The sequence below is a fragment of the Takifugu flavidus genome, chromosome 17, assembly GCF_003711565.1.
Source record: "Takifugu flavidus isolate HTHZ2018 chromosome 17, ASM371156v2, whole genome shotgun sequence".
In the NCBI taxonomy this organism is placed as follows: domain Eukaryota; kingdom Metazoa; phylum Chordata; class Actinopteri; order Tetraodontiformes; family Tetraodontidae; genus Takifugu; species Takifugu flavidus.
Genome location: NC_079536.1, coordinates 10,355,326 through 10,370,943, shown reverse-complemented (window position 1 = coordinate 10,370,943; position 15,618 = coordinate 10,355,326). Strand labels below are relative to the sequence as shown.

Below are 15,618 nucleotides of genomic sequence, written 5' to 3'. Positions count from 1 at the left end.
GGACATCAATATGTAGTCAGTGGCCGGGCAGAGGGGTAAAAATGGTTCAGTGCTATAATTTATTCAGACATTGAACCAGCCGTGGCTTGACGGATTTAAAGTAACTCGGAGGTGGGGGTGGCTTTTAGACATTTCATAAAGGCACAGTCGCAAAGCATTTATATTTAAATCAGTTTGATGTGAAAGCTTGGACTCAGAGAGCACCGCAGTCGGAGTGAAGGTGGCAGCCCCAGGACGTCATATTTTGCCTATGTATATCCTCTACTACCTTCAACACTATAACACACAAACACACAAATGATCCTAATTCACTCTTAAATACACTGTGTGTCTGACCTTCAGTTGACTGAAGGAATTATTAACACCGCCAAAGGAGCTGCTTTGTTGCGGGGACCTACGGCCCTTATTTTTAAGGGAGGATTTGGCCTTTGCAATTCAAATGCTTGGGTTTTTCATCAGTGTAGGGATTAAAAAAACAATAACAATCCTGTTTTAAGGGAATTCAACTGGATCTTTTTGTAGACATTTCACCTCTGATCCAAGAGGTGCTGTCGTTTTGTGCTGTCGTTAGCATTCATTGGTGGTACTTTGCAATATTAAAGGGTGGACAACCCTGCTCATCATCTGATATTGGGAAACTTTCTGACTGACAATATTATAACAATATTATATATACATAATAACAATATTTAATTCAAAACAATACACACCTATGTTGAGACACAGTGGGGGATATCAGCACCATTGTTTGCTCACAGCTTGATCATAAGCCCAGAAGTGTTCTCTATGATCAGAACAATTATGCACAACCAGCTCTGGCCACGCTGTAAGTAGTGGTTATTCATTTTTTAGTGGTGAGAATATTCCTCATTGATTGTGAGTTTGCTAATTGTTACCACAGAGCCAACTGGGGGAGACCAAGGAGAAATCCACATTTGAGGGCATGTCCTCCAGTAAGCGTGTCCTTTCTGCAACCTTATCAGTATGCTGCCTCACTTGCTCTATTACCTGGAGTTGGCAGCCAGTCAGGACATCGAGCCACTTCCTCCTGTCAGGTACAGGAAGGAGCCTTTCTCCTCGCGTCGCACCATTTCAGTGATTGGAGTCTTCATCAGCTAATACCCTGCAGCTGACCCCGTTCCCTTAGCCACTAAGTTGGAAGTTGGTTTTGCTCCATTTTTCTTTTCTTTTTTTTGAGCACAGTGTAACTCTGCTCTAAGGTGGGGTTGTTTATGGCCACCCAAAGAGATACATGTAATTTTTAGGAGTGTGTTCTTGGCATTTGTGTTTATCAGTTGGAAAAGGATTTTGACATATTTATACCAAGCAGCCTCTCGGGAAGAGCAGGGCATATTTTAAAACGGGGAAACATTCCAGTAACACACACACACACACACACACACACACACAGTGGGATGTCATTGTTCATTTTTAATGTCAGACAGCTACAAATATAATATGTAAAAAAATTGTAAAAACCTGCTGTTTTTCCGTAGAAACAACATTTTCTACAAATAGACCAAAGAAAGGGTGAGGATGTTAAAGACCTTGAGAGGCTGTCTGAGTGGGTGTCGTCAAACAGGTCCTCATTGAGCGGATTCACAGAAGGAGCATCGTGTGAGGAATATAATGATGGCACTTCCCGGTACCTGTCGGACAGGACTCTTGCTTTAAAGAAACCTTTCTAAAACAAATCTTGTTTGTGTTAACACATAGCCTCCTCAGTTTATCTATTTTGGATAAAAAAAAAAAAAAGGTTTTCTGATGCGACGCATCCACTATAGATTTGGTCCATTTGCCGTCATCTGTGGAGGATTTAATATAAACGCGCGACCGTGGTTTGTGCGTTCATGTTTTAGCTTTAAGTTATTCTGATAAGGGTCACCATTTGCTGATGTTGTGTTGTATTTCATATCTGCAACATTCAGAATAAGAGTTTTCTTGGTTATTAACTGCATGATATCATTCTGAAGTAGTCGAATACTTTGGTTGCGATTGAAGCAGAACATTTGTTGCAATCCACTGAATGATGTCATTATGGATCAGCCGTGGTGCATGTATATGAACACTCTATATCCAGTGTTTCACAGCAGCTAATATATTTCTCCTCCAAACAAGGTGAGTGTAAAAGATAAACAAAGGACAAAGCAATAAGAGGTAATAGCCCCCGGAGAGTCTGACCTTTCCCTGTGGTGAATTGCGCTGTGTGTACATCTCAGTGACCCCGCGCCCTGGCCTTAATCCCTCACTACAGGGGCTGGATTAGGCCTTCGTTTTATTAGCCTTCACCATCCTCCATCGTCTCGCTCCCTCTCCAGCCTGGATCGATGGCTGCCTGAGTCTGAAGTAGTGGCGCTGGTTATTAAACGTGGGACCAACCAACCCCTCGGTTGCCAGGATAATCCCATCACAAATTAAGTAGAAGAAAATTGGTCGGGGAGAATGAGAGGGGGAGAGAATCACCATATTGTGACCTTCTAAAACGTACACACAAATGGACGTGGCCTCCTATAGAACTGCATTTATTTATTGTGCTATTCTATGAGGATTTGTGCCCACGATGAATCAACATCTGTTTAAATAGACACCCCACTAAATGGTAATAGGGGTACAGAGTGCATACTATCAGTAGTTTAAATGCCAGTGTTGTCATATAACAGCCAGATGTTATTAGCTGATGTTTAATCATGAATTCTTAATGCAAGGAAAGTTGGACAGGTTTTCTCTCATAAAGGTAATTCATTTCCCAAATGCAATCAGGTAAACACAAGTGGGATGTGACAATTTACGTAACTATGTGTCAGCGTCACGTTGCAGTTTATTTTTCAGTTGAAATGTTTATTGTTTATTCTTGCTCCCCGGTGAATCCTGTCTCATCCATAGTTCATAGGTCAGACCACAAATATAATAATAGCTAACAGCACAAGCAGCATTCGGGTGACTGAATAAATTTAGCTTTTTGGTGTGAATATTGAGTCCATTTTATTTCCATTTTTTTCAACATCCTTGGTTTCTGTCTGCATTTTTTTATATTAATATAGTGATATTTCTTCATTGGAAACTTATTTGCAGTTTTCAAACACACACACGCATACACATTTTTACTTGTATCTTTGTGAAGAATCTTTCGTTCACATAATTTAGGTCCTGATAATGTGAGGACCAAACTTTCCTCACTTTGCAGAAATGTCCTAATTCTGCTGATGAAGTGTGTGTGTTATTGTCCTCACTATGTAGCCTGTAAGAACACTCTCTCACTCGCTCTCTCTCTCTCTCACACACACACACACACACACACACACACACACACACACACACACACACACACACACACACAGACACACACGGTCCCTGTCTGGCTGTATTTGTGTCATGTAGGATTATACCAGATGTTAATTACTGTCTGAGTCTGGTGTCTGAGGTGAACCTCATTAAAGTCCTGAACTGGACATGAACCAGCCGCTACAAAAAGGGTAGGCAAAGTCTTTTAATGTCATTATTAAATCTTCAACCCAATTTAATGGTAAACAGAAAATGACTTTGCTTCTGGTGGCTCACTGTGGATTCTTTACTCAATTCCCATGCTCTTCCTCAGAGGAAGCTCAGACAATGGATGAAGTAGATGAAACACATTTGTAACCAAGGGTGGAATACATTAAAAGCTGTTGCAGAGTTGTTGTTTTTTTATTTATTTATTTTTTTCTGGAATGCTTTATGTCAGCCCAGTTTGGAAAAGAGGAGGAACAAACCTCTGTGTGACTAAAGAGCTACTTGCTCTGGTTTTGGGACATCCACAATTCGGCTTTCACTCAAAAATAGGGTTTTGCGAGCTCAGAGTGCTTCTGCATGTCAGCAGGATGTCGTTTGCATCTGATGACTCAGAGACTGACTCCTGCTATCTTGTGCTGCGGTACATTTCCTTTTTAATCCCACTGCAATTTAAAAATTGTCAGCTCCATTAATAAAGTTAGCAAAAGTAAGAAGGGCTCTTTTAATACAAAGCAGATATTAAATTAACATTAGTATAAAAAGTAAAGTAATCAAAATCAGATTATTGTCTGAATAAACTGTCTGTAACAACGTAGTAATGTGCTAGAATGTCTGAAACTTTGCTATTTTACTAAAAAAAAAAAAAAAAAAGCAGGCAAACACATCTGCGTTCACTTGGACTTCATTTTAGATTCAGGCATGATCTCAAGATCGTCTTTACCGGTACATGTTTCCAACCCTTTCCCAGTAGCATCTATAACTACTTATTGTGTCACATTATTCTACACACAAGTCACAGCAGAGCAGAGGATGTGACTAAACATCCATGAAGACTGTTCTCTGCTATCAGATGGAAGCTTAGTGCCAACATATGCTCGCTGCAACGATGCAACAGTCCCCGACAGGTGGTTGCCCCACAATTTGCATAATTATGGATGGAAGAGAAGCTGATGGAATTTAAAAAAAATAAAAAGCTGATGGAATTTAAAAAAAATAAATCCATATGGTCTTTTGGGAAAGTCCAGAGTCACACCACAGCTCTCTGATGCAGGATTTCTCAGAATATTTGGCTCAGCCATGTGATACATCATTGCTTTTACTTCTGAGGAAACATAAAACCACCCATGTGTCAGCTGAGCTGTTGTGTTACAGTGAAGAACACCGATGAAAAAAGTACCAGGTGTTTGTGTGTTTGGCATCGCTGTGATCTCTAACCTCCCTTTTCCTCCCCATCCTCTTCCCCACCCTTCCACAGATATGCCCCTCCACGTCCGTCGCAGCAGCGATCCCTCCCTGGCCATCCTTCCTCCCGAAGAGGCTCCGGTACGTCCGCAAGAATTTTCCAGACAGAACCCAGCTCAGTGGTCCACAGCCACCGGCTTCCCTAAGAACAAACCAAACACAAGCGCTGGGACTGGCAGCCTTGAACGAAAGGTGAAATATAACTCTTACCAATTTCTTTTGTGTTTTTCTCCCTCGCTTCCATTTATCGTCTCCTGCCTGTTCCAAATCCGAGAATTGGGCATCTTTATGAAATCTGGGCTGCCCTGCGTGCACATATCCAGCAGATAGCCTTTATCTAAATCTCTGATAACGCACCCTTTTTGTCTTCCACAAAGATGAGATGAGGCTGTTAAATGGATTTTCCTTTGTTCTGTATTCACCTTTTCAGAGACTTTTGAAGTCTCTGATTATAAATCTGGTGGAAAGGGAAGCTCAGGTACATCCTTCCTGTGGCGTTTTGAAGGGAAGGGACAGCAATTACCACTTCAGCATGGCTGCCTGTACATGGTGCTGACAGACCTTTATATATCTTGCTGAGATATCGTTATGTTGCCAATGAAACATCAAGGCAAAAAACAAGACACACTAAAACCTTCATTTAAAAAAAAAAAAAAAAAACTCTTTCCACCCTCTCTATGGCACCGTAGGTGTCAAAGGAGTTTTAATATTTTAATATAGTTGGTCCTTTGATCAGAGCAGCACCATTTTGTATCATTTGATGGTCTAAGAAGATCACATAATGCTCAATTATCTCCACTCCCCCGAGCATCATTTTTAGCTTTAGCCGCTGCTGCTTTCAGTGTAGCTAAAGATTGTTAGCTTTGCTAAATTTCTATGAATGTTTACTTTCAGGAGGTTGTCGGTTCGATGCCTACTCCCTGGCTTTCAAGTGTCCTCGATTATGATACTTAACCTTAAGTTACTCTCAACTATGCAACTTCATTTTAGACCTTTATAGTTGTCGCTCTGCAAGGTCATATCCACCATCAGTGCGTGAACAGGAACATGAATTGATGAATCCAGGCTTATGTAAAGCCTTGTGAATGGCAGCAATGATAATGCCTTGAAAAGCATTGTGTAAATAGAGTCCATTCATGTGGACAAACTCAATCTATCCTGAAAGCCAAGATCTAATCAGACAAACCGTGTAAAAATGGCCTTTTTTAAAGTAATGCATGATTTTCATCTATGTTAATAACATTTGGTTGGCCGCTGAATCAAAATGCTTTGAAATCTACTGTGTAGATTTTGAGGGGGGGGAATGAATATACACTTCCCTTTTTGCTCTCTCGAATGTGACATTTGATAAGTCATCTGTATTACATCCATTTAAGTCATCTTCCTGTCAGAGCCAAATGGTTTGAAAAGTAATAAGCTAGCACTTGGGGGCTGTCATTATTTTTTTTGGCATGGCCAGTTTTTGACAGAGCTATTAGATTTATTTAGTTTTTCTCTTTTAATAAAAGGAGGTCTTAGTTCTCATCTTTGGCATCTTTTTTCATACATCTGTTCCAACTGCCATCTATTCACTCTTTGGCCAAGCTCAAGTTTATTTTTATGTGATCAACAACAGATGTTAGGTTTATAAATCAGCACTGTATATGATGGTTTTGTGTCTTTGAGTTAATGTTGTCCTCAAAGGGATCCATTTATCACTGATTCCTTTGGCTAAAGAACATACAGATATACCTGGGGTATGAGTTTATATCCCGCACAAACGGTCAGCCATGTTAGATCTCCGTAAGCCCGGTAACATCGGAATAAAGCCCAGCTGAGCGTCCTGTATACATCAACAGCAACACAGTAAACTCATCACGTCTCATAAGCACCCAGCAGAGGAGATTCTCCAGATGATAAGCGTGGACAAATGAAGGGATTAAGCAGGACACACACCCACTGTTTTACAGCATAAACTAGTGTCATAAAACTTTGTGCAGTGGGGGGGATGCAGAGCTGAACCCACTGTCACGGACCAGACGAGAACCCAAATGTGACACCAGAGTTTGACTGAACACCGCTTTATTGTCGGAAACAGACAGGATTCACCAGGGAGCGAGCAGAATAGAATAGTCGGAGATGGGCAAGGTCGACATTGGGCAGAAGGCAGACAGAATTTACCGGGGAGCAGGCAAAACAGAATAGTCAGGAACAGGCAAGGTCGGAACCAGGCAGGCAAACAGGAATACGCAGGAAAGCAATCTGAACACGAATAACGATCTGGCAGGGAGCAGGTGTGCCTCCGGGGACTAAAAAGGGGGTAATTAGTGTCCTGATGCACAACAGGTGCGCAGGGCGAAGCGACTCACGGGCACGATTGCCGCAGCTGTGACACCCACGTGTCCGGTTGGGTTTTAGAGGCCCATCTGCAGCGCATCCTTGACCCTCGTCAAACCACATTCAACTGCACTAAAACATATGTGACTTCAAAAGATCCTCATTTTATTACCACAAGCATGTCTTGCCCAGAGTGTACATTTAAGGTTAATAATATATTTTATTTGTTTCCCATTAAGTGGATCTGTTGTTCTTCCTGTCTCCCTTTCCAGCAGCTGTTTTGTAACTGACTCAAACACCTTCCCGTGGCTTTGTCAGCCTATCTGAATAGCTTCTTCATTGTGGTTTTTAATGTTATTTTGTTTTCCATTTTTATTCAAATGATTTCAGCGCTGTGACCTTCATTCGTAGCAAACACAATGCCAAAGCGGGCTGTGCCGAATGTAATCTTGTGCGTTCCTGTGCTTTTTTGTGCTTTTGGCCTTTCTAATAAGTCAGGCCGAGCCTGCGAGTGTGACATTACCTTGGTAGGAACATTTTGAGGGTGCTTTTTGTGTAATGGAAGAGCTCAGCTGTGGCTGTCCTATTATTAGAGGCCTCTTATTAGTGGCTGTGTGGAAAGGTTAGGGTTTGGGAATGGAATGGAACGAGACTTGAATGAACAACATGATCTCCGTAAGCCCGGTAACATCGGAATAAAGCCCAGCTGAGCGTCCTGTATACATCAACAGCAACACAGTAAACTCATCACGTCTCATAAGCACCCAGCAGAGGAGATTCTCCAGATGATAAGCGTGGACAAATGAAGGGATTAAGCAGGACACACACCCACTGTTTTACGGCATACCCTAGTGCAGGGGTGGGCAAACATTTTGATTCGTGGGCCACAATGGGTTCTAACATTTGACAAAGGGGCCGGACTAGGAGCAGATGGATGGATGGAGTGCTTTGGTAACCTCACCTCATTGGAGAAAAAATACACATCTTGGGATATGGAGAAAACATGTGCTTTAATTTCAAATGAAAATGAAGAGAAACATTACAACAAAATATCTGACTTTGGAATGAGTCTTAAAACACTTAAAATCAAATGAATAAAATGTGCCTTTTTAAAAAAAAAATAATAACCATTTCTATTTTAAAGCACTGAAAGTTCTGTTATCCTTCAGGATATCACCATCACTCTCCTCCTGACTGTCTTTTTTCTAGTGGGAAAACACCAGAATTGCAGTGAAAATTTAACATTAACAAGGTTTATTCATTTAATTTTTCAAGTTTGGCGGGCCGGATTAAAACGTTTAACGGGCCGCGTGTGGCCCCCGGGCCTTAGTTTGCCCATGCCTGCCCTAGTGTCATAAAACTTTGTGCAGTGGGGGGGATGCAGAGCTGAACCCACTGTCACGGACCAGACGAGAACCCAAATGTGACACCAGAGTTTGACTGAACACCGCTTTATTGTCGGAAACAGACAGGATTCACCAGGGAGCGAGCAGAATAGAATAGTCGGAGATGGGCAAGGTCGACATTGGGCAGAAGGCAGACAGAATTTACCGGGGAGCAGGCAAAACAGAATGGTCAGGAACAGGCAAGGTCGGAACCGGGCAGGCAAACAGGAATACGCTGGAAAGTAATCTGAACACGAATAACGATCTGGCAGGGAGCAGGTGTGCCTCCGGGGACTAAAAAGGGGGTAATTAGTGTCCTGATGCACAACAGGTGCGCGGGGCGAAGCTACTCAATGGCACGATTGCTGCAGCTGTGACACCCACGTGTCCGGTTGGGTTTTAGAGGCCCATCTGCAGCGCATCCTTGACCCTCGTCAAACCACATTCAACTGCACTAAAACATATGTGACTTCAAAAGATCCTCATTTTATTACCACAAGCATGTCTTGCCCATAGTGTACATTTAAGGTTAATAATATATTTTATTTGTTTCCCATTAAGTGGATCTGTTCTTCCTGTCTCCCTTTCCAGCAGCTGTTTTGTAACTGACTCAAACACCTTCCCGTGGCTTTGTCAGCCTATCTGAATAGCTTCTTCATTGTGGTTTTTAATGTTATTTTGTTTTCCATTTTTATTCAAATGATTTCAGCGCTGTGACCTTCATTCGTAGCAAACACAATGCCAAAGCGGGCTGTGCCGAATGTAATCTTGTGCGTTCCTGTGCTTTTTTGTGCTTTTGGCCTTTCTAATAAGTCAGGCCGAGCCTGCGAGTGTGACATTACCTTGGTAGGAACATTTTGAGGGTGCTTTTTGTGTAATGGAAGAGCTCAGCTGTGGCTGTCCTATTATTAGAGGCCTCTTATTAGTGGCTGTGTGGAAAGGTTAGGGTTTGGGAATGGAATGGAACGAGACTTGAATGAACAACATGTTCGCCGTGTGTGGCACAAATCCAAGATCAACTGAGCGGCTTCCATCACACATTGTCTGTGGTCCAATGTGTTTGATAGCACCAACGCATGAAACTACCGGTTTAAAAGCAAATACATCTGGAAGACAGATTCTCCCAATATGATATAACACTACAGCTTTTACACAGATGCAACGCTTGAACAATTATTATCTTTAATTATTTGTTTTTGTGCTGCGGCTTTAATGTAAAACCACATTTCCTTTTCTTCTTGGTCGTGTGCAGGGCAGAGGAGGGCACGCTTATAGGAGCCTGCCTCGGGATGCGAGTGGCTGGACCACTCAGTTCCAGAGGGAGACCACGCGATCGTCTCTCAGTGCCAACCATCCAATGGTAGACCGCTGGCTTGACCGTCAGGAACAGGTACGGAGGCCTCATTTGGACGTTTGGCCCCGTCCTGCATTCTTTTTTAAGTTGGCCACAGTTTTCTTCTTCAAGATATCTCAATAGACAATAGCAGGTACACAAGGTTGTGCCTCCAATCTGCCATCGTTGCCATGATTCTTCTTCTGATCATTCATCATACGGTCCACGAACACTTGCAGCAACTGGATCTCCCTGAAACCATAATACCGTGCCATTTTGCAAAAAGGGAGAGCCAAAACAGAACTCAAGTTTTGCAAAAACATGGTCATGTAAATCGGGTGTTCTTCCATATATTTATTGACGCATATGATGATTTATAGATATTTCCATTGCCACTGTGCTGTATCAGGTTGCCCCCAAACAATTCTTTTGCAGCTTGATTGATACCCTAAACGTCTCACTGTAGCCCAAACCTGATTTGCAAGAAAAGAAAATGAGATTTCTGTGTGCCTCATATTGTTCTGTTTTTTGTCAGAGTAGCTCAGATCAAGCGCAATGGTGCACTAAACTCAGCAGTAACTAAACAAACGCCAGAATCGGGCATCATCTGTTCTACGTACACGGGCCGTTCGTACAGCAGCTGTATGCCCTGTTCGTTACACTTCCTTGCTCGGTTGCCGCTACACTCCCTCTGCGACTGATCTCTGCACTGCTTAACCTGTCAGAGATGGGAGAAAATCTCTGTAAGTTATTAAAAGTGACAGGGGCTCTGCGTGCTGAGAGCAGGGGTGACCTTGGCCACTGAGTGCTCCGTAAAGAGGGCCTCTTCGTGTCTGTCCGCCTCTGTCCAGCCATCACTTCAGCACCACTTTAACCCATGTAGGAGGTGTTAAATTGATTTCTCCTTCAAGGGTCAGCGTCCGGTGCGACATTTTTACATTTTTCATGTCCATGATCCAGCTTTAACATTTATACTGATTGTCAGGTTCATGAATCAAATCAATTAAATCAAATCAATCTTTACTTATATAGCGTCTTTTACAATCAAAATTGTTTCAAGGCGCTTTCCAGAATCCCAGGGCCTAACCCCAGACAAGCAACGGTGGCAACTCCCCTTTAACAGGAAGAAACCTTGAGCAGGACCAGGCTCATGTAGAGGGACCCTCCTGCTGAGGGTCCTGCATGAGAGGTCTCACAGTCTCAATATTTATTTTGATACAGATTATTATGCATTAGTAATAGATAAAATCCTCTTTTGGCTTCTGATCTATGATAAAGTGGTTTTATTTTCAGACTTCAGTATCTTTCTAAAACATTTCTAAAATGTGTTTATCCCAAATTAATTTCCAAGTCCATGATCACTGCAGGTTTGCCCATATTCCTGAATGTTTAATCTCATGAAATGTGAAATTATTCCACCAGAGCTGGTGTCCTACCAACATCAGTGTTTGAACATCATCCTGAGGAGCTGCTGGCCTGACAGCAAGTACACAGCCACTAATTTCTGGGTGCAACCGGAGCCTTTGTAATCTGACAGCCGCGCAACTCGCGATGACTCAGAAAACACAAATCTGCTGGTTAGAGGTGATGCTGGTTTCGGAGAGACGCTTCTTTCTTTTGTCAGCTCACTGTACCTTGCTCCTTCCCTCCCACGTGTGACTGTTTCATATTTTATCTGATGGGTTTGTGGCGCAGAAGTGTTGTGGGATAAAAATACACATACTGGATTAGTTGAGAACCGCTGTGATCAGAGCCAAAGGCGGGCTGAGATAATGAGTGCACGCATGTGCACGCTCAGGTCTTCAAACTAATCAAACTAATTAACAGGTATTTGTTCTTCCAGTTATTTATTTCTCTCGTATGTTCATCTGGTTAAAAATAAAGGGAGGAAAAAACTAAAAACTAAAATATGATTTCTGTTGTTTCTGCTCCCTGACACACTGATCATCCTGCAGCCACATCTTTTAAAGTCTCTGATCTTCAGACTTCCACCTTCCAGCACTTCTCCTGACATCAAGTCCTCCTGTGACAGCCTTCGTACACGTGGAAGCTCTATTTCATCCATTTTCAGCAGCCTTTACCATTTATATCTAAGCCGAACTTCTCTTGAATTAGAATGTCAAGTCAGGTTGAGTAAAATTGAGAAAAGAGATTTCAGAGGAAGGTGGACCACATATACCTTTTCTATACTATCTGAAGCAAATGCTCAGTCAGACTCATATTTTGGACATGAATATTACCAGCAGGAGACTCATGAATAAATATATCCTGCTATGTAAGTCTAAAATCCTTTTTTCTGATCAGGCTTCTGTCAAATATAGCTTGACCTCATGAAAGTACAGGCAGACAGAACACACATATGACACAAGAGAAAATGTGAGTTGGAATCCAGCACTGAAGTCTAATAACAATCATTTATTTGCCGGTACCCAGCTGCCTTTCAGCTCCGGTAGTAGCCTTGTTCATCATGAACTATACAGGGTATTCGAGGAGTCATTGTTGCCAAAGGAGTTCTGATGCCCCGTTTTTGTGTTTTTATGCTGTTCTGTTGTGCAGCAAACTGTTGAACGTCTCTGTCCAAGGTCGTGTTTCAGCTCTCTGGAGCTCCAGCCCTCTTGTCAAATGTGGCATCGGCACATAAACACCAGCACTTTAGGACTTTATACAAACAGCTGACAAGCATGCTGGCCTATTATCCTGCTGATGAATGCTAATGGGCCTTCCCACTCAGACACGGACACGCACGCACGATTAAACATGCATACACATATTTGGATCTGCCTGAGTACCTCCCTGCTGTATTATTTTGTGGCCATGATGAAGTACCGGAGCTGAAGGCCATTAGCACGATCCGCACCAGAGGTTGGACTGACACCAGCTGTCAGTCACAGAAGGGTTTAACCCAATCAAAATAGTTCACATGGAGGAACACAGAGCTGTGCAAAATCATCACAAAAGAACAGAGATTAAGGGGATTATGTGTACTGTTTAGAGCAGGGCTCAATAATATAGTCAACAACTCATTTCAAGATTTGTTCAAGATAAGTTAAATATGGATAACTGTTTACATGTTCGATGGATGGATGGATCTATGGATGGATGGGTAGATGGATGGATGGATGGATGGATGGATGGATGGATGGATGGATGGATGGGTGGATGGAAAAAATGATTGTGTGGATGTATGGATGGGTGGGTGGATGGATCACTGGATGGATAGATTAATGTTTGATGGACAGATGATGATGAATAGTTGGATGGATGGATGAATGGGTGGATGTATAGATGGGTGGGTGGATGGATGAATGAATGGATGGGTGGATGGATTGTAGATCGATGGATGGATGGACTTTTTTTCAGCATGTTCAGGTGGTGGCGATGCTGCTGCTGCCTCCATCTGGTGTGGTTGTCTCATTGTGTTTGTAGAGCTCCTCCACTTGGCACAGAGTCCACACTGCTGCTGCTGGGTTGAGACATTAAATTGTCACATTACTGCTTTTATTGCAGTGCTGGAAAGCTGTGTTAAACAGTTGTGGCTGTTGCAAACTGTTAAATTCAGGTAGATTGAAATATACACAGCATTACATAATGAAGTTGTGTTCAAGTGGAAGCGACTCTCTTTGATTTTTGATCAAGCCGCCGGCTCTCTTTCATCGCTGCGTTGTCTAAATGAGACACCTTGTCTGGCAAGTAAAGACAACCAAAGTGGCGAAGTGCCCGGTTTAAGCCGACATGCTGAAACAAGATAAGACCAATCGGTTTCAAGCTGTAGCTGTCTGAACACGCTCTTTTCCTATTTTGTCCCAATTAATCAAAAGGATCACAGCATGACAACACAGATGGATCTGTGGACTTGTTTATTTTGTTTTTCTAACTTATTTTTAATAATGCATCAGTGAACCATTCTTTTATTTAATGTCTCTGCAGTAAAGCGACAATCAAATCAGCACAGCAACACACTCTGACCTGAGCTGAGAACTGATGTGGTCGTTTTCACTTCGCCGCCTTAATGGCATTACAAAAAATATAAATCAGCGGTCACTATTCAACAATCTCCATTCACCACAAACACAGAATTGCAGGTCATTTGCTTGATGATACAACTAACAGCTACTTAAGGCTTATTTTTGCATATATAGATCTTTTGTAAGATGGCCTCCGTTAACACCAAATGAGATCTCAAAGTGACCGTCTGTGGGTCATAGTCAGAGGCAGCTTATATGTGTATTTTTTATTTTTTTTAAATTTGGGTGGTGCGGCTTGTCAGGTGCGCTCTATTGTGCGGGATTTACAGTAAATGCCTTAGTCTGACTAACATTGAAGCCCTGGTGGTTGTTTTTGTACTGATTTCCCCCCTTATTTATGCTTCATAAGTTTATCCTGTGGTCTGAGGTGTGATCAGAGTGAATTGTAGCCAACCATGAAGTAAGCTGACTGAAGAACAAGAAAGCAGGAGTAAATAACAAGACTGGTGGCACTGCTTTCAAGGTTTTCTTCACAGTCTTTTAATTTTAAAATAGTCCCAAGACATCCATCGGTCCCTCTTCTTATATGTCCTCTTCCATGTTGACCCAAAAGCAGGCAAGAACGCAGTGATAAAAAGTCCAAAATCAGGTTTTATTCAACCAAACTCAAACTGGTAGTCCTCCTGGACTGCAGGGAAGCACTAGTTTAATCTTCCAGGGCTGCAGAGAGAGCTCCAGCCCAGAGCCAACACAGGAGTCAGGTTCTGCACATTCACAAGTCCAGCAGGACAGCATGGAGACCTCAAACAAGCAGGGGAACCCACCAAAACAACACTGGTAGGCAGGCACTCCCTCCTTAAATAGGTGGCCTGATGGAAATTGCCGACAGGTGCGGCTGCCTGCAGCGCCAGCTGTTGCCAATAATGACTCCTCCACGCCCCCTGCAGGAAAACACAACCCGGAACCCTGGACCCCAACAGCTATGTTAGATAGCATGTGATCTCACGAGATTTCTTGCTTGGAGGACGAGATTCTACATCGCTAGTGGGACAGATCCACGATGTGCGCGCTGTGCTGCGTTGACATTACTGTCCAATCAAAATTGTTTAATGCCTGATTTCCTATCTTCATGTGTCTCTAACAGATCAAACATCCTCACAGGTGTAGCCCCTGTAGACACCGAGATAATGTGATTCTCCACTATGTATAAGCGGGTTAAACGAGACAACGCATGTGGGAAATGTCCAGAACCTCCGCGCTGGCTGGCTGGAACAGAAACATCTTAGAAAGTCGGTCATGATAACAATAACAAACCTGTTTCATTATGAACAAGATGAACAAAGCTGTATGATTTTCCACATTTAAGTAGCATATTGCTACTTAGTGTTGAGGAGGAGAACATGTAATTGGAATTCGCCTGTTAAAAGTAAACTTGGAAAAGGCCTGATGAGATGCTAAAATCAAATTTTTAGCATAGCTCAGTTAAACTGTGCATCACAACAGAAGACTGTTAACGATGCCCAGTACCTCACAAGTTTAGAATCAGGACCTGTAAAAAAAACAATAGAAGTATGGATGGATGGATATTTTTTTAATATGAAGGGAAAAAAGGCCTTAAGTGAGACCATTTGGCTTAATTCCTGGTATTTAATGTCTGCAGCTCTTGTTCCTGGGTAGAGCTGATGGAATCTGCAGACCTCAGGGTGAGCTGCAGGCGCTGTTAGAGCAGTTGAGCATGGAGAGAAAACAGAAACACTGCCTGACTGACACGTTCGCCTCTGTCAGTCCAGGCAGGAATCAGAAACAGGTGGACACTCCCCTCCACCCTCGCCAATCTGCCGTCTTATTTCTGTCTTAAAAGTCGGGCCAGTGTTAGATAATGAGCAAC

At 42.6% G+C, this 15,618-nt stretch overlaps 1 protein-coding gene across 10 annotated transcripts in view; it reads left to right on the top strand.

Annotated features, from left to right (window-relative positions):
* Positions 1 to 15,618, top strand: part of LOC130513723 (partitioning defective 3 homolog) — a 239,643-nt gene that overhangs the window by 76,658 nt on the left and 147,367 nt on the right. For 9 of the 10 annotated variants that reach the window (XM_057012690.1, XM_057012689.1, XM_057012693.1 and 6 more), the window contains 2 exons: positions 4,745 to 4,923; positions 9,685 to 9,822. In XM_057012690.1, coding sequence (XP_056868670.1) covers positions 4,745 to 4,923; positions 9,685 to 9,822 — 317 coding nt within the window. The remainder of the gene's footprint in view (positions 1 to 4,744; positions 4,924 to 9,684; positions 9,823 to 15,618) is intronic. The other variant, XM_057012694.1, reaches the window with a different exon arrangement.